General features: G+C 42.9%; 1 protein-coding gene across 7 annotated transcripts in view; it reads left to right on the top strand.

The window, feature by feature from the left end:
- Positions 1–22,819, top strand: part of PDZD2 (PDZ domain containing 2) — a 243,302-nt gene that overhangs the window by 216,254 nt on the left and 4,229 nt on the right. For 6 of the 7 annotated variants that reach the window (XM_072134274.1, XM_072134263.1, XM_072134254.1 and 3 more), the window contains one exon: positions 21,708–21,839. In XM_072134274.1, the coding sequence (XP_071990375.1) occupies positions 21,708–21,839 (132 nt within the window). The remainder of the gene's footprint in view (positions 1–21,707; positions 21,840–22,819) is intronic. The other variant, XM_072134271.1, reaches the window with a different exon arrangement.

The raw sequence follows: 22,819 nt of genomic DNA, 5'->3' as shown, positions 1-22,819 counted from the left end.
CTGGTTCTTTACTGTAAGAGCTGTGAATCTGTGGAATAGTCTCCCCCTTAGCTGGTTCTTTACTATAAGAGCTGTGAATCTGTGGAATTGTCTCCTCAGTAGCTGGTTCTTTACTGTAAGAGCTGTGACTCTGTAGAATAGTCTCCTCAGTAGCTGGTTCTTTACTGTAAGAGCTGTGACTCTGTAGAATAGTCTCCTCAGTAGCTGGTTCTTTACTGTAAGAGCTGTGATTCTGTAGAATAGTCTCCTCAGTAGCTGGTTCTTTACTGTAAGAGCTGTGAATCTGTGGAATAGTCTCCCCAGTAGCTGGTTCTTTACTGTAAGAGCTATGAATCTGTGGAATAGTCTCCCCCGTATCTGGTTCTTTTCTGTAAGAGCTGTGATTCTGTAGAATAGTCTCCTCCGTAGCTGGTTCTTTACTGTAAGAGCTGTGAATCTGTAGAATAGTCTCCTCAGTAGCCGGTTCTTTACTGTAAGAGCTGTGAATCTGTGGAATAGTCTCCTCAGTAGCTGGTTCTTTACTGTAAGAGCTGTGAATCTGTGGAATAGTCTCCTCAGTAGCTGGTTCTTTACTGTAAGAGCTGTGAATCTGTGGAATAGTCTCCTCAGTAGCTGGTTCTGTACTGTAAGAGCTGTGAATCTGTAGAATAGTCTCCTCAGTAGTTGGTTCTTTACTGTAAGAGCTGTGAATCTGTAGAATAGTCTCCTCAGTAGCTGGTTCTTTACTGTAAGAGCTGTGAATCTGTGGAATAGTCTCCTCAGTAGCTGGTTCTTTACTGTAAGAGCTGTGAATCTGTAGAATAGTCTCCTCAGTAGCTGGTTCTTTACTGTAAGAGCTGTGAATCTGTAGAATAGTCTCCTCAGTAGCTGGTTCTTTACTGTAAGAGATGTGAATCTGCAGAATAGTCTCCTCAGTAGCTGGTTCTTTACTGTAAGAGCTGTGAATCAGTGGAATAGTCTCCTCAGTAGCTGGTTCTTTACTGTAAGAGCTGTGAATCTGTAGAATAGTCTCCTCAGTAGCTGGTTCTTTACTGTAAGAGCTGTGAATCTGTAGAATAGTCTCCTCAGTAGCTGGTTCTTTACTGTAAGAGCTGTGAATCTGTGGAATAGTCTCCTCAGTAGCTGGTTCTTTACTGTAAGAGCTGTGAATCTGTAGAATAGTCTCCCCAGTAGCTGGTTCTTTACTGTAAGAGCTGTGAATCTGTAGGATAGTCTCCTCAGTAGCTGGTTCTTTACTGTAAGAGCTGCGAATGTGTAGAATAGTCTCCTCAGAAACTGGTTCTTTACTGTAAGAGCTGTGAATCTGTGTAATAGTCTCCTCAGTAGCTGGTTCTTTACTGTAAGAGCTGTGAATCTGTAGAATAGTCACCTCAGTAGCTGGTTCTTTACTGTAAGAGCTGCGAATGTGTAGAATAGTCTCCTCAGAAGCTGGTTCTTTACTGTAAGAGCTGTGAATCTGTGGAATAGTCTCCTCAGTAGCTGGTTCTTTACTGTAAGAGCTGTGAATCTGTGGAATAGTCTCCTCAGTAGCTGGTTCTTTACTGTAAGAGCTGTGAATCTGTAGAATAGTCTCCTCAGTAGCTGGTTCTTTACTGTAAGAGCTGTGAATCTGTGGAATAGTCTCCTCAGTAGCTGGTTCTTTACTGTAAGAGCTGTGAATCTGTAGAATAGTCTCCTCAGTAGCTGGTTTTTTACTGTAAGAGCTGTGAATCTGTAGAATAGTCTCCTCAGTAGCTGGTTCTTTACTGTAAGAGATGTGAATCTGTAGAATAGTCTCCTCAGTAGCTGGTTCTTTACTGTAAGAGCTGTGAATCAGTGGAATAGTCTCCTCAGTAGCTGGTTCTTTACTGTAAGAGCTGTGAATCTGTAGAATAGTCTCCTCAGTAGCTGGTTCTTTACTGTAAGAGCTGTGAATCTGTAGAATAGTCTCCCCAGTAGCTGGTTTATTACTGTAAGAGCTGTGAATCTGTGAAATAGTCTCCTCAGTAGCTGGTTCTTTACTGTAAGAGCTGTGAATCTGTAGAATAGTCTCCACAGTAGCTGGTTCTTTACTGTAAGAGCTGTGAATCTGTAGAATAGTCTCCTCAGTAGCTGGTTCTTTACTGTAAGAGCTGTGAATCTGTGGAATAGTCTCCTCAGTAGCTGGTTCTTTACTGTAAGAGCTGTGAATCTGTAGAATAGTCTCCCCAGTAGCTGGTTCTTTACTGTAAGAGCTGCGAATGTGTAGAATAGTCTCCTCAGAAGCTGGTTCTTTACTGTAAGAGCTGTGAATCTGTGGAATAGTCTCCTCAGTAGCTGGTTCATTACTGTAAGAGATGTGAATCTGTAGAATAGTCTCCTCAGTAGCTGGTTCATTACTGTAAGAGATGTGAATCTGTAGAATAGTCTCCTCAGTAGCTGGTTCTTTACTGTAAGAGCTGTAAATCTGTAGAATAGTCTCCTCATAGCTGGTTCTTTACTGTAAGAGCTGTGTATCTGTAGAATAGTCTCCTCAGTAGCTGGTTCTTTACTGTAAGAGCTGTGTATCTGTAGAATAGTCTCCTCAGTAGCTGGTTCTTTACTGTAAGAGCTGTGTATCTGTGGAATAGTCTGCTCGGTTGCTGGTTCTTTACTGTAAGAGCTGTGAATCTGTAGAATAGTCTCCTCAGTAGCTGGTTCTTTACTGTAAGAGCTGTGAATCTGTAGAATAGTCTCCCCAGTAGCTGGTTCTTTACTGTAAGAGCTGCGAATGTGTAGAATAGTCTCCTCAGAAGCTGGTTCTTTACTGTAAGAGCTGTGAATCTGTGGAATAGTCTCCTCAGTAGCTGGTTCATTACTGTAAGAGATGTGAATCTGTAGAATAGTCTCCTCAGTAGCTGGTTCATTACTGTAAGAGATGTGAATCTGTAGAATAGTCTCCTCAGTAGCTGGTTCTTTACTGTAAGAGCTGTAAATCTGTAGAATAGTCTCCTCATAGCTGGTTCTTTACTGTAAGAGCTGTGTATCTGTAGAATAGTCTCCTCAGTAGCTGGTTCTTTACTGTAAGAGCTGTGAATCTGTAGAATAGTCACCTCAGTAGCTGGTTCTGTTCTGTAAGAGCTGTGAATCTGTAGAATAGTCTCCTCAGTAGCTCGTTCTTTACTGTAAGAGCTGTAAATCTGTAGAATAGTCTCCTCAGTAGCTGGTTCTTTACTGTAAGAGCTGTAAATCTGTAGAATAGTCTCCTCAGTAGCTGGTTCTTTACTGTAAGAGCTGTGAATCTGTAGAATAGTCTCCTCAGTAGCTGGTTCATTACTGTAAGAGCTGTGAATCTGTGGAATAGTCTCCTCAGTAGCTAGTTCTTTACTGTAAGAGCTGTGAATCTGAGAATAGTCTCCTCAGTAGCTGGTTCTTTACTGTAAGAGCTGTGAATCTGTGGAATAGTCTCCTCAGTAGCTGGTTCTTTACTGTAAGAGCTATGAATATGTGGAATAGTCTCCTCAGTAGCTGGTTCTTTACTGTAAGAGCTGTGATTCTGTGATAAAGTCTCCTCAGTAGATGGTTCTTTACTGTAAGAGCTGTGAATCTGTAGAGTAGTCTCCTCAGTAGCTGGTTCTTTACTGTAAGAGCTGTGAATCTGGAGAATAGTCTCCTCAGTAGCTGGTTCTTTACTGTAAGAGCTGTGAATCTGTAGAATAGTCTCCTCAGTAGCTGGTTCTTTACTGTAAGAGTTGTGAATCTGTGGAATAGTCTTTTCAGTCGCTGGTTCTTTACTGTAAGAGCTGTGAATCTGTGGAATAGTCTCCACAGTAGCTGGTTTCTTATGGTAAAAGCTGTGAATCTGTGGAATAGTCTCCTCAGTAGCTGGTTCTTTACTGTAAGAGCTGTGAATCTGTAGAATAGTCTCCCCAGCAGCTGGTTCTTTACTGTAAGAGCTGTGAATCTGTAGAATAGTCTCCTCAGTAGCTGGTTCTATACTGTAAGAGCTGTGAATCTGTAGAATAGTATCCTCAGTAGCTGGTTCTTTACTGTAAGAGCTGTGAATCTGTAGAATAGTTTCCTCAGTAGCTGGTTCTTTACTGTAAGAGCTGTGAATCTGTAGAATAGTCTCCCCAGGAGCTGGTTCTTTACTGTAAGAGATGTGAATCTGTAGAATATTCTCCCCAGTAGCTGGTTCTTTACTGTAAGAGCTGTGAATCTGTGGAATAGTCTCCTCAGTAGCTGATTCCTTACTGTAAGAGCTGTGAATCTGTGGAATAGTCTCCTCAGTAGCTGATTCCTTACTGTAAGAGCTGTGAATCTGTGGAATAGTCTCCTCAGTAGCTGGTTCTTTACTGTAAGAGCTGTGAATCTGTGGAATAGTCTCCTCAGGAGCTGGTTCTTTACTGTAAGAGCTGTGAATCTGTGGAATAGTCTCCTCAGTAGCTAGTTCTTTACTGTAAGAGCTGTGAATCTGAGAATAGTCTCCTCAGTAGCTGGTTCTTTACTGTAAGAGCTGTGAATCTGTGGAATAGTCTCCTCAGTAGCTGGTTCTTTACTGTAAGAGCTATGAATATGTGGAATAGTCTCCTCAGTAGCTGGTTCTTTACTGTAAGAGCTGTGATTCTGTGATAAAGTCTCCTCAGTAGATGGTTCTTTACTGTAAGAGCTGTGAATCTGTAGAGTAGTCTCCTCAGTAGCTGGTTCTTTACTGTAAGAGCTGTGAATCTGGAGAATAGTCTCCTCAGTAGCTGGTTCTTTACTGTAAGAGCTGTGAATCTGTAGAATAGTCTCCTCAGTAGCTGGTTCTTTACTGTAAGAGTTGTGAATCTGTGGAATAGTCTTTTCAGTCGCTGGTTCTTTACTGTAAGAGCTGTGAATCTGTGGAATAGTCTCCACAGTAGCTGGTTTCTTATGGTAAAAGCTGTGAATCTGTGGAATAGTCTCCTCAGTAGCTGGTTCTTTACTGTAAGAGCTGTGAATCTGTAGAATAGTCTCCCCAGCAGCTGGTTCTTTACTGTAAGAGCTGTGAATCTGTAGAATAGTCTCCTCAGTAGCTGGTTCTATACTGTAAGAGCTGTGAATCTGTAGAATAGTATCCTCAGTAGCTGGTTCTTTACTGTAAGAGCTGTGAATCTGTAGAATAGTTTCCTCAGTAGCTGGTTCTTTACTGTAAGAGCTGTGAATCTGTAGAATAGTCTCCCCAGGAGCTGGTTCTTTACTGTAAGAGATGTGAATCTGTAGAATATTCTCCCCAGTAGCTGGTTCTTTACTGTAAGAGCTGTGAATCTGTGGAATAGTCTCCTCAGTAGCTGATTCCTTACTGTAAGAGCTGTGAATCTGTGGAATAGTCTCCTCAGTAGCTGATTCCTTACTGTAAGAGCTGTGAATCTGTGGAATAGTCTCCTCAGTAGCTGGTTCTTTACTGTAAGAGCTGTGAGTCTGTGGAATAGTCTCCTCAGGAGCTGGTTCTTTACTGTAAGAGCTGTGAATCTGTGGAATAGTCTCCTCAGTAGCTGGTTCTTTACTGTAAGAGCTGTGAATCTGTAGAATAGTCTCCTCAGTAGCTGGTTCTTTACTGTAAGAGCTGTGAATCTGTAGAATAGCCTCCTCAGTAGCTGGTTCTTTACTGTAAGAGCTGTGAATCTGTGGAATAGTCTCCTCAGTAGCTGGTTCTTTACTGTAAGAGCTGTGATTCTGTAGAATAGTCTCCTCAGTAGCTGGTTCTTTACTGTAAGAGCTGTGAATCTGAGAATAGTCTCCTCAGTAGCTGGTTCTTTACTGTAAGAGCTGTGAATCTGTGGAATAGTCTCCTCAGTAGCTGGTTCTTTACTGTAAGAGCTATGAATATGTGGAATAGTCTCCTCAGTAGCTGGTTCTTTACTGTAAGAGCTGTGATTCTGTGATAAAGTCTCCTCAGTAGATGGTTCTTTACTGTAAGAGCTGTGAATCTGTAGAGTAGTCTCCTCAGTAGCTGGTTCTTTACTGTAAGAGCTGTGAATCTGGAGAATAGTCTCCTCAGTAGCTGGTTCTTTACTGTAAGAGCTGTGAATCTGTAGAATAGTCTCCTCAGTAGCTGGTTCTTTACTGTAAGAGTTGTGAATCTGTGGAATAGTCTTTTCAGTCGCTGGTTCTTTACTGTAAGAGCTGTGAATCTGTGGAATAGTCTCCACAGTAGCTGGTTTCTTATGGTAAAAGCTGTGAATCTGTGGAATAGTCTCCTCAGTAGCTGGTTCTTTACTGTAAGAGCTGTGAATCTGTAGAATAGTCTCCCCAGCAGCTGGTTCTTTACTGTAAGAGCTGTGAATCTGTAGAATAGTCTCCTCAGTAGCTGGTTCTATACTGTAAGAGCTGTGAATCTGTAGAATAGTATCCTCAGTAGCTGGTTCTTTACTGTAAGAGCTGTGAATCTGTAGAATAGTTTCCTCAGTAGCTGGTTCTTTACTGTAAGAGCTGTGAATCTGTAGAATAGTCTCCCCAGGAGCTGGTTCTTTACTGTAAGAGATGTGAATCTGTAGAATATTCTCCCCAGTAGCTGGTTCTTTACTGTAAGAGCTGTGAATCTGTGGAATAGTCTCCTCAGTAGCTGATTCCTTACTGTAAGAGCTGTGAATCTGTGGAATAGTCTCCTCAGTAGCTGATTCCTTACTGTAAGAGCTGTGAATCTGTGGAATAGTCTCCTCAGTAGCTGGTTCTTTACTGTAAGAGCTGTGAATCTGTGGAATAGTCTCCTCAGGAGCTGGTTCTTTACTGTAAGAGCTGTGAATCTGTGGAATAGTCTCCTCAGTAGCTGGTTCTTTACTGTAAGAGCTGTGAATCTGTAGAATAGTCTCCTCAGTAGCTGGTTCTTTACTGTAAGAGCTGTGAATCTGTAGAATAGCCTCCTCAGTAGCTGGTTCTTTACTGTAAGAGCTGTGAATCTGTAGAATATTCTCCTCAGTAGCTGGTTCTTTACTGTAAGAGCTGTGAATCTGTGGAATAGTCTCCTCAGTAGCTGGTTACTGTAAGAGCTGTGAATCTGTAGAATAGTCTCCTCAGTAGCTTGTTCTTTACTGTAAGAGCCGTGAATCTGTAGAATAGTCTCCTCAGTAGCTGATTCTGTACTGTAAGAGCTGTGAATCTGTAGAATCATCTCCTCAGTAGCTGGTTCTTTACTGTAAGAGCTATGAATCTGGGGAATAGTCTCCCTAGCAGCTGGTTCTTTACTGTAAGAGCTGTGATTCTGTGGAATAGTCTCCTCAGGAGCTGGTTCTTTACTGTAAGAGCTGTGAATCTGTGGAATAGTCTCCTCAGTAGCTGATTCTTTACTGTAAGAGCTGTGAATCTGTGGAATAGTCTCCTCAGGAGCTGGTTCTTTACTGTAAGAACTGTGAATCTGTAGAATAGTCTCCTCAGTAGCTGGTTCTTTACTGTAAGAGCTGTGAATCTGTAGAATAGTCTCCTCAGTAGCTGGTTCTTTACTGTAAGAGCTGTGAATCTGTAGAATAGTCTCCCCCTTAGCTGGTTCTTTACTGTAAGAGCTGTGAATCTGTGGAATAGTCTCCTCAGGAGAAGGTTCTTTACTGTAAGAGTTGTGAATCTGTAGAATAGTCTCCTCAGTAGCTGGTTCTTTACTGTAAGAGCTGTGAATCTGTAGAATAGTCTCCTCAATAGCTGGTTCTTTACTGTAAGAGCTGTGAATCTGTGGAATAGTCTCCCCCTTAGCTGGTTCTTTACTGTAAGAGCTGTGAATCTGTAGAATAGTCTCCTCAGTAGCTGGTTCTTTACTGTAAGAGCTGTGAATCTGTAGAATAGTCTCCCCCTTAGCTGGTTCTTTACTGTAAGAGCTGTGAATCTGTGGAATAGTCTCCTCAGGAGAAGGTTCTTTACTGTAAGAGTTGTGAATCTGTAGAATAGTCTCCTCAGTAGCTGGTTCTTTACTGTAAGAGCTGTGAATCTGTAGAATAGTCTCCTCAATAGCTGGTTCTTTACTGTAAGAGCTGTGAATCTGTGGAATAGTCTCCCCCTTAGCTGGTTCTTTACTGTAAGAGCTGTGAATCTGTAGAATAGTCTCCTCAGTAGCTGGTTCTTTACTGTAAGAGCTGTGAATCTGTAGAATAGTCTCCTCAGTAGCTGGTTCTTTACTGTAAGAGCTGTGAATCTGTAGAATAGTCTCCTCAGTAGCTGGTTCTTTACTGTAAGAGCTGTGAATCTGTGGAGTAGTCTCCTCAGTAGCTGGTTCTTTACTGTAAGAGCTGTGAATCTGTAGAATAGTCTCCTCAGTAGCTGGTTCTTTACTGTAAGAGCTGTGAATCTGTGGAATAGTCTCCCCCGTAGCTGGTTCTTTACTGTAAGAGCTGTGAATCTGTAGAATAGTCTCCTCAGTAGCCGGTTCTTTACTGTAAGAGCTGTGTATCTGTAGAATAGTCTCCTCAGTAGCTGGTTCTTTACTGTAAGAGCTGTGAATCTGTAGAATAGTCTCCTCAGTAGCTGGTTCTTTACTGTAAGAGCTGTGTATCTGTGGAATAGTCTGCTCGGTTGCTGGTTCTTTACTGTAAGAGCTGTGAATCTGTAGAATAGTCTCCTCAGTAGCCGGTTCTTTACTGTAGGAGCTGTGAATCTGTGGAATAGTCTCCTCAGTAGCTGGTTCTTTACTGTAAGAGCTGTGAATCTGTAGAATAGTCTCCTCAGTAGCCGGTTCTTTACTGTAGGATCTGTGAATCTGTAGAATAGTCTCCTCAGTAGCTGGTTCTTTACTGTAAGAGCTGTGAATCTATAGAATAGTCTCCTCAGTAGCTGGTTCTTTACTGTAAGAGCTGTGATTCTGTAGAATAGTCTCCTCAGTAGCTGGTTCTTTACTGTAAGAGCTGTGAATCTGTGGAATAGTCTCCCCAGTAGCTGGTTCTTTACTGTAAGAGCTATGAATCTGTGGAATAGTCTCCCCCGTATCTGGTTCTTTTCTGTAAGAGCTGTGAATCTGTGGAATAGTCTCCTCAGTAGCTGGTTCTTTACTGTAAGAGCTGTGAATCTGTAGAATTGTCTCCTCAGTAGCTGGTTCTTTACTGTAAGAGCTGTGAATCTGTGGAATAGTCTCCCCAGTAGCTGGTTCTTTACTGTAAGAGCTATGAATCTGTGGAATAGTCTCCCCCGTATCTGGTTCTTTTCTGTAAGAGCTGTGAATCTGTGGAATAGTCTCCTCAGTAGCTGGTTCTTTACTGTAAGAGCTGTGAATCTGTAGAATTGTCTCCTCAGTAGCTGGTTCTGTACTGTAAGAGCTGTGAATCTGTAGAATAGTCTCCTCAGTATCTGGTTCTTTACTGTAAGAGCTGTGAATCTGTAGAATAGTCTCCTCAGGAGCAGGTTCTTTACTGTAAGAGCTGTGAATCTGTGGAATAGTCTCATCAGTAGTTGGTTCTTTACTGTAAGAGTTGTGATTCTGTAGAATAGTCTCCTCAGTAGCTGGTTCTTTACTGTAAGAGCTGTGAATCTGTAGAATAGTCTCCCCAGTAGCTGGTTCTTTACTGTAAGAGCTGTAAATCTGTAGAATAGTCTTCTCAGTAGCTGGTTCATTACTGTAAGAGCTGTGAATCTGTGGAATAGTCTCCTCAGTAGCTGGTTCTTTACTGTAAGAGCTGTGAATCTGTAGAATAGTCTCCTAAGTAGCTGGTTCTTTACTGTAAGAGCTGTGAATCTGTAGAATAGTCTCCTCAGTAGCTGGTTCTTTACTGTAAGAGCTGTGAATCTGTGGAATAGTCTCCCCCTTAGCTGGTTCTTTACTGTAAGAGCTGTGAATCTGTAGAATAGTCTCCTCAGTAGCTGGATCTTTACTGTAAGAGCTGTGAATCTGTAGAATAGTCTCCTCAGTAGCTGGTTCTTTACTGTAAGAGCTGTGAATCTGTGGAGTAGTCTCCTCAGTAGCTGGTTCTTTACTGTAAGAGCTGTGAATCTGTAGAATAGTCTCCTCAGTAGCTGGTTCTTTACTGTAAGAGCTGTGAATCTGTAGAATAGTCTCCTCAGTAGCCGGTTCTTTACTGTAAGAGCTGTGAATCTGTAGAATAGTCTCCTCAGTAGCTGGTTCTTTACTGTAAGAGCTGTGTATCTGTGGAATAGTCTGCTCGGTTGCTGGTTCTTTACTGTAAGAGCTGTGAATCTGTAGAATAGTCTCCTCAGTAGCCGGTTCTTTACTGTAGGATCTGTGAATCTGTAGAATAGTCTCCTCAGTAGCTGGTTCTTTACTGTAGGAGCTGTGAATCTGTGGAATAGTCTCCTCAGTAGCTGGTTCTTTACTGTAAGAGCTGTGCATCTGTAGAATAGTCTCCTCAGTAGCCGGTTCTTTACTGTAGGATCTGTGAATCTGTAGAATAGTCTCCTCAGTAGCTGGTTCTTTACTGTAAGAGCTGTGAATCTATAGAATAGTCTCCTCAGTAGCTGGTTCTTTACTGTAAGAGCTGTGATTCTGTAGAATAGTCTCCTCAGTAGCTGGTTCTTTACTGTAAGAGCTGTGAATCTGAGAATAGTCTCCTCAGTAGCTGGTTCTTTACTGTAAGAGCTGTGAATCTGTGGAATAGTCTCCTCAGTAGCTGGTTCTTTACTGTAAGAGCTGTGAATCTGTGGAATAGTCTCCCCCTTAGCTGGTTCTTTACTATAAGAGCTGTGAATCTGTGGAATTGTCTCCTCAGTAGCTGGTTCTTTACTGTAAGAGCTGTGACTCTGTAGAATAGTCTCCTCAGTAGCTGGTTCTTTACTGTAAGAGCTGTGACTCTGTAGAATAGTCTCCTCAGTAGCTGGTTCTTTACTGTAAGAGCTGTGATTCTGTAGAATAGTCTCCTCAGTAGCTGGTTCTTTACTGTAAGAGCTGTGAATCTGTGGAATAGTCTCCCCAGTAGCTGGTTCTTTACTGTAAGAGCTATGAATCTGTGGAATAGTCTCCCCCGTATCTGGTTCTTTTCTGTAAGAGCTGTGATTCTGTAGAATAGTCTCCTCCGTAGCTGGTTCTTTACTGTAAGAGCTGTGAATCTGTAGAATAGTCTCCCCAGTAGCTGGTTCTTTACTGTAAGAGCTGTGAATCTGTAGAATAGTCTCCTCAGTAGCCGGTTCTTTACTGTAAGAGCTGTGAATCTGTGGAATAGTCTCCTCAGTAGCTGGTTCTTTACTGTAAGAGCTGTGAATCTGTAGAATTGTCTCCTCAGTAGCTGGTTCTGTACTGTAAGAGCTGTGAATCTGTAGAATAGTCTCCTCAGTAGTTGGTTCTTTACTGTAAGAGCTGTGAATCTGTAGTATATTCTCCCCAGTAGCTGGTTCTTTACTGTAAGAGCTGTGAATCTGTAGAATAGTCTCCTCAGTATCTGGTTCTTTACTGTAAGAGCTGTGAATCTGTAGAATAGTCTCCTCAGGAGCTGGTTCTTTACTGTAAGAGCTGTGAATCTGTGGAATAGTCTCCTCAGTAGTTGGTTCTTTACTATAAGAGCTGTGAATCTGTAGAATAGTCTCCTCAGTAGCTGGTTCTTTACTGTAAGAGCTGTGAATCTGTGGAATAGTCTCCTCAGTAGTTGGTTCTTTACTGTAAGAGCTGTGAATCTGTAGAATAGTCTCCTCAGTAGCTGGTTCTTTACTGTAAGAGCTGTGAATCTGTGGAATATTCTCCTCAGTAGTTGGTTCTTTACTGTAAGAGTTGTGATTCTGTAGAATAGTCTCCTCAGTAGCTGGTTCTTTACTATAAGAGCTGTGAATCTGTAGAATAGTCTCCCCAGTAGCTGGTTCTTTACTGTAAGAGCTGTGAATCTGTGGAATAGTCTCCCCAGTAGCTAGTTCTTTATTGTAAGAGCTGTGAATCTGTAGAATAGTCTCCTCAGGAGCTGGTTCTTTACTGTAAGAGCTGTGAATCTGTGGAATAGTCTCCTCAGTAGCTGGTTCTTTACTGTAAGAGCTGTGAATCTGTGGAATAGTCTCCTCAGGAGCTGGTTCTTTACTGTAAGAACTGTGAATCTGTAGAATAGTCTCCTCAGTAGCTGGTTCTTTACTGTAAGAGCTGTGAATCTGTGGAATAGTCTCCTCAGGAGAAGGTTCTTTACTGTAAGAGTTGTGAATCTGTAGAATAGTCTCCTCAGTAGCTGGTTCTTTACTGTAAGAGCTGTGAATCTGTAGAATAGTCTCCTCAGTAGCTGGTTCTTTACTGTAAGAGCTGTGAATCTGTGGAATAGTCTCCCCCTTAGCTGGTTCTTTACTGTAAGAGCTGTGAATCTGTAGAATAGTCTCCTCAGTAGCTGGTTCTTTACTGTAAGAGCTGTGAATCTGTAGAATAGTCTCCTCAGTAGCTGGTTCTTTACTGTAAGAGCTGTGAATCTGTAGAATAGTCTCCTCAGTAGCTGGTTCTTTACTGTAAGAGCTGTGAATCTGTGGAGTAGTCTCCTCAGTTGCTGGTTCTTTACTGTAAGAGCTGTGAATCTGTAGAATAGTCTCCTCAGTAGCTGGTTCTTTACTGTAAGAGCTGTGAATCTGTGGAATAGTCTCCCCCGTAGCTGGTTCTTTACTGTAAGAGCTGTGAATCTGTAGAATAGTCTCCTCAGTAGCCGGTTCTTTACTGTAAGAGCTGTGTATCTGTAGAATAGTCTCCTCAGTAGCTGGTTCTTTACTGTAAGAGCTGTGAATCTGTAGAATAGTCTCCTCAGTAGCTGGTTCTTTACTGTAAGAGCTGTGTATCTGTGAATAGTCTGCTCGGTTGCTGGTTCTTTACTGTAAGAGCTGTGAATCTGTAGAATAGTCTCCTCAGTAGCCGGTTCTTTACTGTAGGAGCTGTGAATCTGTGGAATAGTCTCCTCAGTAGCTGGTTCTTTACTGTAAGAGCTGTGAATCTGTAGAATAGTCTCCTCAGTAGCCGGTTCTTTACTGTAGGATTTGTGAATCTGTAGAATAGTCTCCTCAGTAGCTGGTTCTTTACTGTAAGAGCTGTGAATCTATAGAATAGTCTCCTCAGTAGCTGGTTCTTTACTGTAAGAGCTGTGATTCTGTAGAATAGTCTCCTCAGTAGCTGGTTCTTTACTGTAAGAGCTTTGAATCTGAGAATAGTCTCCTCAGTAGCTGGTTCTTTACTGTAAGAGCTGTGAATCTGTGGAATAGTCTCCTCAGTAGCTGGTTCTTTACTGTAAGAGCTGTGAATCTGTGGAATAGTCTCCCCAGTAGCTGGTTCTTTACTGTAAGAGCTATGAATCTGTGGAATAGTCTCCCCCGTATCTGGTTCTTTTCTGTAAGAGCTGTGAATCTGTGGAATAGTCTCCTCAGTAGCTGGTTCTTTACTGTAAGAGCTGTGAATCTGTAGAATTGTCTCCTCAGTAGCTGGTTCTGTACTGTAAGAGCTGTGAATCTGTAGAATAGTCTCCTCAGTAGCTGGTTCTTTACTGTAAGAGCTGTGAATCTGTAGTATATTCTCCCCAGTAGCTGGTTCTTTACTGTAAGAGCTGTGAATCTGTAAAATAGTCTCCTCAGTATCTGGTTCTTTACTGTAAGAGCTGTGAATCTGTAGAATAGTCTCCTCAGGAGCAGGTTCTTTACTGTAAGAGCTGTGAATCTGTGGAATAGTCTCCTAAGTAGCTGGTTCTTTACTGTAAGAGCTGTGAATCTGTAGAATAGTCTCCTCAGTAGCTGGTTCTTTACTGTAAGAGCTGTGAATCTGTGGAATAGTCTCCCCCTTGGCTGGTTCTTTACTGTAAGAGCTGTGAATCTGTAGAATAGTCTCCTCAGTAGCTGGTTCTTTACTGTAAGAGCTGTGAATCTGTAGAATAGTCTCCTCAGTAGCTGGTTCTTTACTGTAAGAGCTGTGAATCTGTAGAATAGTCTCCTCAGTAGCTGGTTCTTTACTGTAAGAGCTGTGAATCTGTGGAGTAGTCTCCTCAGTAGCTGGTTCTTTACTGTAAGAGCTGTGAATCTGTAGAATAGTCTCCTCAGTAGCTGGTTCTTTACTGTAAGGGCTGTGAATCTGTGGAATAGTCTCCCCCGTAGCTGGTTCTTTACTGTAAGAGCTGTGAATCTGTAGAATAGTCTCCTCAGTAGCCGGTTCTTTACTGTAAGAGCTGTGTATCTGTAGAATAGTCTCCTCAGTAGCTGGTTCTTTACTGTAAGAGCTGTGAATCTGTAGAATAGTCTCCTCAGTAGCTGGTTCTTTACTGTAAGAGCTGTGTATCTGTGGAATAGTCTGCTCGGTTGCTGGTTCTTTACTGTAAGAGCTGTGAATCTGTAGAATAGTCTCCTCAGTAGCCGGTTCTTTACTGTAGGATCTGTGAATCTGTAGAATAGTCTCCTCAGTAGCTGGTTCTTTACTGTAAGAGCTGTGAATCTATAGAATAGTCTCCTCAGTAGCTGGTTCTTTACTGTAAGAGCTGTGAATCTGAGAATAGTCTCCTCAGTAGCTGGTTCTTTACTGTAAGAGCTGTGAATCTGTGGAATAGTCTCCTCAGTAGCTGGTTCTTTACTGTAAGAGCTGTGAATCTGTGGAATAGTCTCCCCCTTAGCTGGTTCTTTACTATAAGAGCTGTGAATCTGTGGAATTGTCTCCTCAGTAGCTGGTTCTTTACTGTAAGAGCTGTGACTCTGTAGAATAGTCTCCTCAGTAGCTGGTTCTTTACTGTAAGAGCTGTGACTCTGTAGAATAGTCTCCTCAGTAGCTGGTTCTTTACTGTAAGAGCTGTGATTCTGTAGAATAGTCTCCTCAGTAGCTGGTTCTTTACTGTAAGAGCTGTGAATCTGTAGAATAGTCTCCTCAGTAGCTGGTTTTTTACTGTAAGAGCTGTGAATCTGTGGAATAGTCTCCCCAGTAGCTGGTTCTTTACTGTAAGAGCTATGAATCTGTGGAATAGTCTCCCCCGTATCTGGTTCTTTTCTGTAAGAGCTGTGATTCTGTAGAATAGTCTCCTCCGTAGCTGGTTCTGTACTGTAAGAGCTGTGAATCTGTAGAATAGTCTCCTCAGTAGCCGGTTCTTTACTGTAAGAGCTGTGAATCTGTGAAATAGTCTCCTCAGTAGCTGGTTCTTTACTGTAAGAGCTGTGAATCTGTAGAATTGTCTCCTCAGTAGCTGGTTCTGTACTGTAAGAGCTGTGAATCTGTAGAATAGTCTCCTCAGTAGCTGGTTCTGTACTGTAAGAGCTGTGAATCTGTAGAATAGTCTCCTCAGGAGCTGGTTCTTTACTGTAAGAGCTGTGAATCTGTGGAATAGTCTCCTCAGTAGCTAGTTCTTTACTGTAAGAGCTGTGAATCTGTGGAATAGTCTCCTCAGTAGTTGGTTCTTTACTGTAAGAGTTGTGATTCTGTAGAATAGTCTCCTCAGTAGCTGGTTCTTTACTATAAGAGCTGTGAATCTGTAGAATAGTCTCCCCAGTAGCTGGTTCTTTACTGTAAGAGCTGTGTATCTGTGAATAGTCTGCTCGGTTGCTGGTTCTTTACTGTAAGAGCTGTGAATCTGTAGAATAGTCTCCTCAGTAGCCGGTTCTTTACTGTAGGAGCTGTGAATCTGTGGAATAGTCTCCTCAGTAGCTGGTTCTTTACTGTAAGAGCTGTGAATCTGTAGAATAGTCTCCTCAGTAGCCGGTTCTTTACTGTAGGATCTGTGAATCTGTAGAATAGTCTCCTCAGTAGCTGGTTCTTTACTGTAAGAGCTGTGAATCTATAGAATAGTCTCCTCAGTAGCTGGTTCTTTACTGTAAGAGCTGTGATTCTGTAGAATAGTCTCCTCAGTAGCTGGTTCTTTACTGTAAGAGCTGTGAATCTGAGAATAGTCTCCTCAGTAGCTGGTTCTTTACTGTAAGAGCTGTGAATCTGTGGAATAGTCTCCTCAGTAGCTGGTTCTTTACTGTAAGAGCTGTGAATCTGTGGAATAGTCTCCCCAGTAGCTGGTTCTTTACTGTAAGAGCTATGAATCTGTGGAATAGTCTCCCCCGTATCTGGTTCTTTTCTGTAAGAGCTGTGAATCTGTGGAATAGTCTCCTCAGTAGCTGGTTCTTTACTGTAAGAGCTGTGAATCTGTAGAATTGTCTCCTCAGTAGCTGGTTCTGTACTGTAAGAGCTGTGAATCTGTAGAATAGTCTCCTCAGTAGCTGGTTCTTTACTGTAAGAGCTGTGAATCTGTAGTATATTCTCCCCAGTAGCTGGTTCTTTACTGTAAGAGCTGTGAATCTGTAAAATAGTCTCCTCAGTATCTGGTTCTTTACTGTAAGAGCTGTGAATCTGTAGAATAGTCTCCTCAGGAGCAGGTTCTTTACTGTAAGAGCTGTGAATCTGTGGAATAGTCTCCTAAGTAGCTGGTTCTTTACTGTAAGAGCTGTGAATCTGTAGAATAGTCTCCTCAGTAGCTGGTTCTTTACTGTAAGAGCTGTGAATCTGTGGAATAGTCTCCCCCTTGGCTGGTTCTTTACTGTAAGAGCTGTGAATCTGTAGAATAGTCTCCTCAGTAGCTGGTTCTTTACTGTAAGAGCTGTGAATCTGTAGAATAGTCTCCTCAGTAGCTGGTTCTTTACTGTAAGAGCTGTGAATCTGTAGAATAGTCTCCTCAGTAGCTGGTTCTTTACTGTAAGAGCTGTGAATCTGTGGAGTAGTCTCCTCAGTAGCTGGTTCTTTACTGTAAGAGCTGTGAATCTGTAGAATAGTCTCCTCAGTAGCTGGTTCTTTACTGTAAGAGCTGTGAATCTGTGGAATAGTCTCCCCCGTAGCTGGTTCTTTACTGTAAGAGCTGTGAATCTGTAGAATAGTCTCCTCAGTAGCCGGTTCTTTACTGTAAGAGCTGTGTATCTGTAGAATAGTCTCCTCAGTAGCTGGTTCTTTACTGTAAGAGCTGTGAATCTGTAGAATAGTCTCCTCAGTAGCTGGTTCTTTACTGTAAGAGCTGTGTATCTGTGGAATAGTCTGCTCGGTTGCTGGTTCTTTACTGTAAGAGCTGTGAATCTGTAGAATAGTCTCCTCAGTAGCCGGTTCTTTACTGTAGGATCTGTGAATCTGTAGAATAGTCTCCTCAGTAGCTGGTTCTTTACTGTAAGAGCTGTGAATCTATAGAATAGTCTCCTCAGTAGCTGGTTCTTTACTGTAAGAGCTGTGAATCTGAGAATAGTCTCCTCAGTAGCTGGTTCTTTACTGTAAGAGCTGTGAATCTGTGGAATAGTCTCCTCAGTAGCTGGTTCTTTACTGTAAGAGCTGTGAATCTGTGGAATAGTCTCCCCCTTAGCTGGTTCTTTACTATAAGAGCTGTGAATCTGTGGAATTGTCTCCTCAGTAGCTGGTTCTTTACTGTAAGAGCTGTGACTCTGTAGAATAGTCTCCTCAGTAGCTGGTTCTTTACTGTAAGAGCTGTGACTCTGTAGAATAGTCTCCTCAGTAGCTGGTTCTTTACTGTAAGAGCTGTGATTCTGTAGAATAGTCTCCTCAGTAGCTGGTTCTTTACTGTAAGAGCTGTGAATCTGTAGAATAGTCTCCTCAGTAGCTGGTTCTTTACTGTAAGAGCTGTGAATTTGTGGAATAGTCTCCCCAGTAGCTGGTTCTTTACTGTAAGAGCTATGAATCTGTGGAATAGTCTCCCCCGTATCTGGTTCTTTTCTGTAAGAGCTGTGATTCTGTAGAATAGTCTCCTCCGTAGCTGGTTCTGTACTGTAAGAGCTGTGAATCTGTAGAATAGTCTCCTCAGTAGCCGGTTCTTTACTGTAAGAGCTGTGAATCTGTGGAATAGTCTCCTCAGTAGCTGGTTCTTTACTGTAAGAGCTGTGAATCTGTAGAATTGTCTCCTCAGTAGCTGGTTCTGTACTGTAAGAGCTGTGAATCTGTAGAATAGTCTCCTCAGTAGCTGGTTCTTTACTGTAAGAGCTGTGAATCTGTAGAATAGTCTCCTCAGGAGCTGGTTCTTTACTGTAAGAGCTGTGAATCTGTGGAATAGTCTCCTCAGTAGCTAGTTCTTTACTGTAAGAGCTGTGAATCTGTGGAATAGTCTCCTCAGTAGTTGGTTCTTTACTGTAAGAGTTGTGATTCTGTAGAATAGTCTCCTCAGTAGCTGGTTCTTTACTATAAGAGCTGTGAATCTGTAGAATAGTCTCCCCAGTAGCTGGTTCTTTACTGTAAGAGCTGTGAATCTGTAGAATAGTCTCCTCAGTAGCTGGTTCTTTACTGTAAGAGCTGTGAATCTGTAGAATAGTCTCCTCAGTAACTGGTTCTTTACTGTAAGAGCTGTGAATCTGTAGAATAGTCTCCCCAGTAGCTGGTTCTTTACTGTAAGAGCTGTGACTCTGTGGAATAGTCTCCTCAGTAGCTGGTTCTTTACTGTAAGAGCTGTGAATCTGTAGAATAGTCTCCTCAGTCACTGGTTCTTTACTGTAAGAGCTGTGAATCTGTGGAATAGTCTCCCCCTTAGCTGGTTCTTTACTGTAAGAGATGTGAATCTGTAGAATAGTCTCCTCAGTAGCTGGTTTTTTACTGTAAGAGCTGTGAATCTGTGGAATAGTCTCCTCAGTAGCTGGTTCTTTACTGTAAGAGCTGTGAATCTGTAGTATATTCTCCCCAGTAGCTGGTTCTTTACTGTAAGAGCTGTGAATCTGTGGAATAGTCTCCTCAGTAGCTGGTTCTTTACTGTAAGAGCTGTGAATCTGTAGTATATTCTCCCCAGTAGCTGGTTCTTTACTGTAAGAGATGTGAATCTGTAGAATAGTCTCCTCAGTAGCTGGTTCTTTACTGTAAGAGCTGTGAATCTGTGGAATAGTCTCCTCAGTAGCTAGTTCTTTACTGTAAGAGCTGTGAATCTGTAGAATAGTCTCCTCAGTAGCTGGTTCTTTACTGTAAGAGACGTGAATCTGTAGAATAGTCTCCTCAGTAGTTGGTTCTTTACTGTAAGAGCTGTGAATCTGTAGAATAGTGTCCTCAGTAGTTGGTTCTTTACTGTAAGAGCTGTGAATCTGTAGAATAGTCTCCTCAGTAGCTTGTTCTGTACTGTAAGAGCTGTGAATCTGTGGAATAGTCTCCTCAGTAGCTGGTTCTTTACTGTAAGAGCTGTGAATCTGTAGAATAGTCTCCTCAGTAGCTGGTTCTGTACTGTAAGAGCTGTGAATCTGTAGAATAGTCTCCCCAGGAGCTGGCTATTTACTGTAAGAGATGTGAATCTGTAGAATAGTCTCCTCAGTAGTTGGTTCTTTACTGTAAGAGCTGTGAATCTGTAGAATAGTCTCCTCAGGAGCTGGTTCTTTACTGTAAGAGCTGTGAATCTGTGGAATAGTCTCCTCAGTAGCTGGTTCTTTACTGTAAGAGCTGTGAATCTGTAGAATAGTCTCCTCAGGAGCTGGTTCTTTACTGTAAGAGCTGTGAATCTGTGGAATAGTCTCCTCAGTAGCTGGTTCTTTACTGTAAGAGCTGTGAATCTGTGGAATAGTCTCCTCAGTAGCTGGTTCTGTACTGTAAGAGCTGTGAATCTGTAGAATAGTCTCCCCAGGAGCTGGTTCTTTACTGTAAGAGCTGTGAATCTGTAGAATAGTCTCCTCAGTAGCGGGTTCTTTACTGTAAGAGCTGTGAAATTCTGCAATGTCCTTCATGCCTTCATCTACATCCCTTCCCTTTGTTGATTCTGTGTAGGGACTACTCAGATGTAGACACCCCCCGAGAGGTTATTTTGGGGGCCGCTCCCCTCTGTTTCTTTTTTTGTTAGTTTTGGACTATGTTTAGGGTTAGTATTGTGGAAGGATCAGGCAGCTTCCCCTTCTACTGTACATTACAGTGCAGTCGTGTTACACGCCCTATAGTTCAGAGTCAGCAGGACCCCCATAGTGCTAGGACCCCGTCCTGTCATGTTTACACAGATGGAAGTCTTTAGTAAGTTCTCAGACATGTTCATTGGAGTGTAAGGAGGAGGTCGATGACTGGTAGTTACACACGTAGAAATGACTGCAGGATATGTGTTGGTATAATGGCGCTCGTCAGTACCGCGGCAGACACGTGTATAGGAGACGTTTGCCTGAGACGTCACTGTCACTGCCTATAGAAGCAGCAGACGTTATACTGCGGAGAGAGGAGCATTGTGATCAGGGCCGTAGCCTCCTATACAAAGCCTCTCAGGGGCTACTTTTAGGTAGTGGGACATGGTAGACTGCTAGACGTGGGTTATGTGATGGCACCACACATGGTGGACAGGTAACATCTCCAATTTGATTATTGCTATGGTGCTGACACCGTTCTCATGGTATTTGGGCGCAATTTTAAGTAAAAATCCATAAGTATAGGATTAATGTTTTCCAGCCGTGATACGGAAGGTGCAGCCTCATTCCAGATTCCAGAATAAATCAGCACATTCTTATGTAAAACTTGCGTGAGTCTTTCAGTTTCCATTGAAGGTACAGATGGCAGCTGTTAGAGCGGCGCTGGTCTCATAGAACCGGAGCCAGAACCCGCGATGGAGACAAATCACTGGTTTTCCATAAACCTCTTCTGCTCCTCAACATGATGTATAATCATCATATATTATTAACAGGAGGGACATTCTACATCCAAGATCAAATCTGCTGTGCCAAGTGCTTCTGGGAAATTGAGTGAGTGCAGCTCTGGGGTATAATACAGGATGTAACTCAGGATCAGTACAGGATAAGTAATGTCATGTATGTACACAGTGACTGCACCAGCAGCAGAATAGTGAGTGCAGCTCTGGGGTATAATACAGGATGTAACTCAGGATCAGTACAGGATAAGTAATGTCATGTATGTACACAGTGACTGCACCAGCAGCAGAATAGTGAGTGCAGCTCTGGGGTATAATACTGGATGTAACTCAGGATCAGTACAGGATAAGTAATGTCATGTATGTACACAGTGACTGCACCAGCAGCAGAATAGTGAGTGCAGCTCTGGGGTATAATACAGGATGTAACTCAGGATCAGTACAGGATAAGTAATGTCATGTTTGTACACAGTGACTGCAGCAGCAGCAGAATAGTGAGTGCAGCTCTGGAGTATAATACAGGATTAGTAATATAATGTGTGACTGGTCACTATATTTGGTTATCACCCCATTACTGATATGTATACTAATGCCGTATTATGGGGTAATTCTCCCTAGTTCAGTGGTGGCGAACCTATGGCACGGGTGCAGATGTGGCACTCAGGGCGCTTTCTGTGGGCACCCAGGCCTTTACCCTAGCACAGAATTTGCAAGGCCGGATATAAGACTTCCTCCTGGAGTGCAAGACCGCCCAGGATGTGCCATGCTCAGAGCTATTTTAAAGCGACACATCCTTGGCTGCCAGGACCTACAGGAGGAGCGAGAAGGTTTGGGCAGAGATGAATTATCGTTGGAGCTCCTGCTCGGGGTCCCGTGTTTCTTCCTCTCCAGGAGACCCTAGAGGGAAGCTATAATCCATATTTCTAAATCTACTTTCTATTGTATTGGTGTCTTGTGAACGCCAAAACGATTGAAACTTGTGATACAGCAGGGATCAATAGGTTACTGCTTAAATTGTCATGTTGGCACATAAAAGTGAATTTTGGGCACTCTGTCTCTAAGGTTCGGCATCACTGCTCTAGTTGTACCTGTATTCCTGTTGGGGGACATTACCGTGCGCTGTGACAGCACCATATGGCAGCACATGTTGGGGATTTAGAATTTGTTACTTTTACAGGTGATTTGTAATATTGTATCTGCGTTGCTTTAGTGTGAAGCACGATGTTCTTGTGGGGCGCGAGTCGTTGCCCTATAATTAGTGGGATCCTATAAAGCGGTTTTACAGGGGGCGCAGCAGATCCATGCTCCGGGGACAATAGGACACTAATCACACCTTGTCCTTTGTTGCAGTAGACGTGGACCTGCGGGATGCGCTGTGTGTGGAGCTTCACAAGACGTCGGCGGGGCTGGGCTTCAGCCTGGACGGAGGGAAGGCTTCTATCTATGGCGACCGGCCTCTGTTCATCAAAAGGATATTTAAAGGTGAGTTTTATGTCTGATCCCCTGACAGGTTAATGATACAGAGTCACAGGTACAAATTACAGGACAGACGAGGAGCCGCCCGGGCGGAGGCCGACCTCCCTGAGCGCCCGGGTTATAGGTCGTCTGTGTTATTGTTGTCTAATTATTAGGTGTGACCCCGTAGTAGGATCATAGATGTGGATGTACATGAGGCATACATGATCTGCTCATAGACGCCCATCGTCCAAACACTCATTCAGCCAACAGCTATTCCTCCCGACTCTCTGAGACACATGCATGCTCATCCAAGCTGCAGCTCATCTCCATCTGATCAGGAATATTGACATGCAGCAGCCCTTTATGTAACAACCCCTTTAACTAGGCCTCCGGTTATTCCAGCTTTGCGCCCCCGCAATGGATCTGATTTCCTTCACCCCCTCTGTATTGCACAATGGCCGCCCTGTCTGTGGTGGGGGGTCCACGCTGATTTATGAGCTCGGGGGTCACTCGCAGACTTCTCGTTAAATCCTTGTGGAAAGTTCTGCGATTATTAGAGACGTCTGTTCCCGGTGACGTCAGTCCTGGATACAATTAGGAACAGAATCCATCTAATATGGATACAGTGTACGGTGTATACAGCACCACAGAGACCCTACAATGGGCCTGATGACATCATCAGTACAGACGGCACCAGGACAATGATGTATTGTCACCCTCCTGCCCCGAGGTGCCCAGCGAGTCCTGGCACTCAGCATATTGGCGCCTTGTCCACTACTGCGAGCAAACCCAATGTTCACCCCACAACCTCTTGAGGTCAGCACATATGACCCTAGCTAGGACATGAGAACAGGTGATGTCATCACTGGTTGCCAAATCTGACCTCAAACATGGTGTCATCACGAGTGCCCAGCTACAACATCAGCGCGTGTGAAGTCATCACATGCCCAAACTTTTATATCTGTACATCAGATGACATCATCAGTCCCTATTTACTACATCAG

This window comes from Engystomops pustulosus, chromosome 1 (assembly GCF_040894005.1).
Source record: "Engystomops pustulosus chromosome 1, aEngPut4.maternal, whole genome shotgun sequence".
Classification (NCBI taxonomy): domain Eukaryota; kingdom Metazoa; phylum Chordata; class Amphibia; order Anura; family Leptodactylidae; genus Engystomops; species Engystomops pustulosus.
The sequence above is the reverse complement of the archived record's forward strand: the minus strand, read 5'-3'. Positions and strand labels throughout refer to the sequence as shown.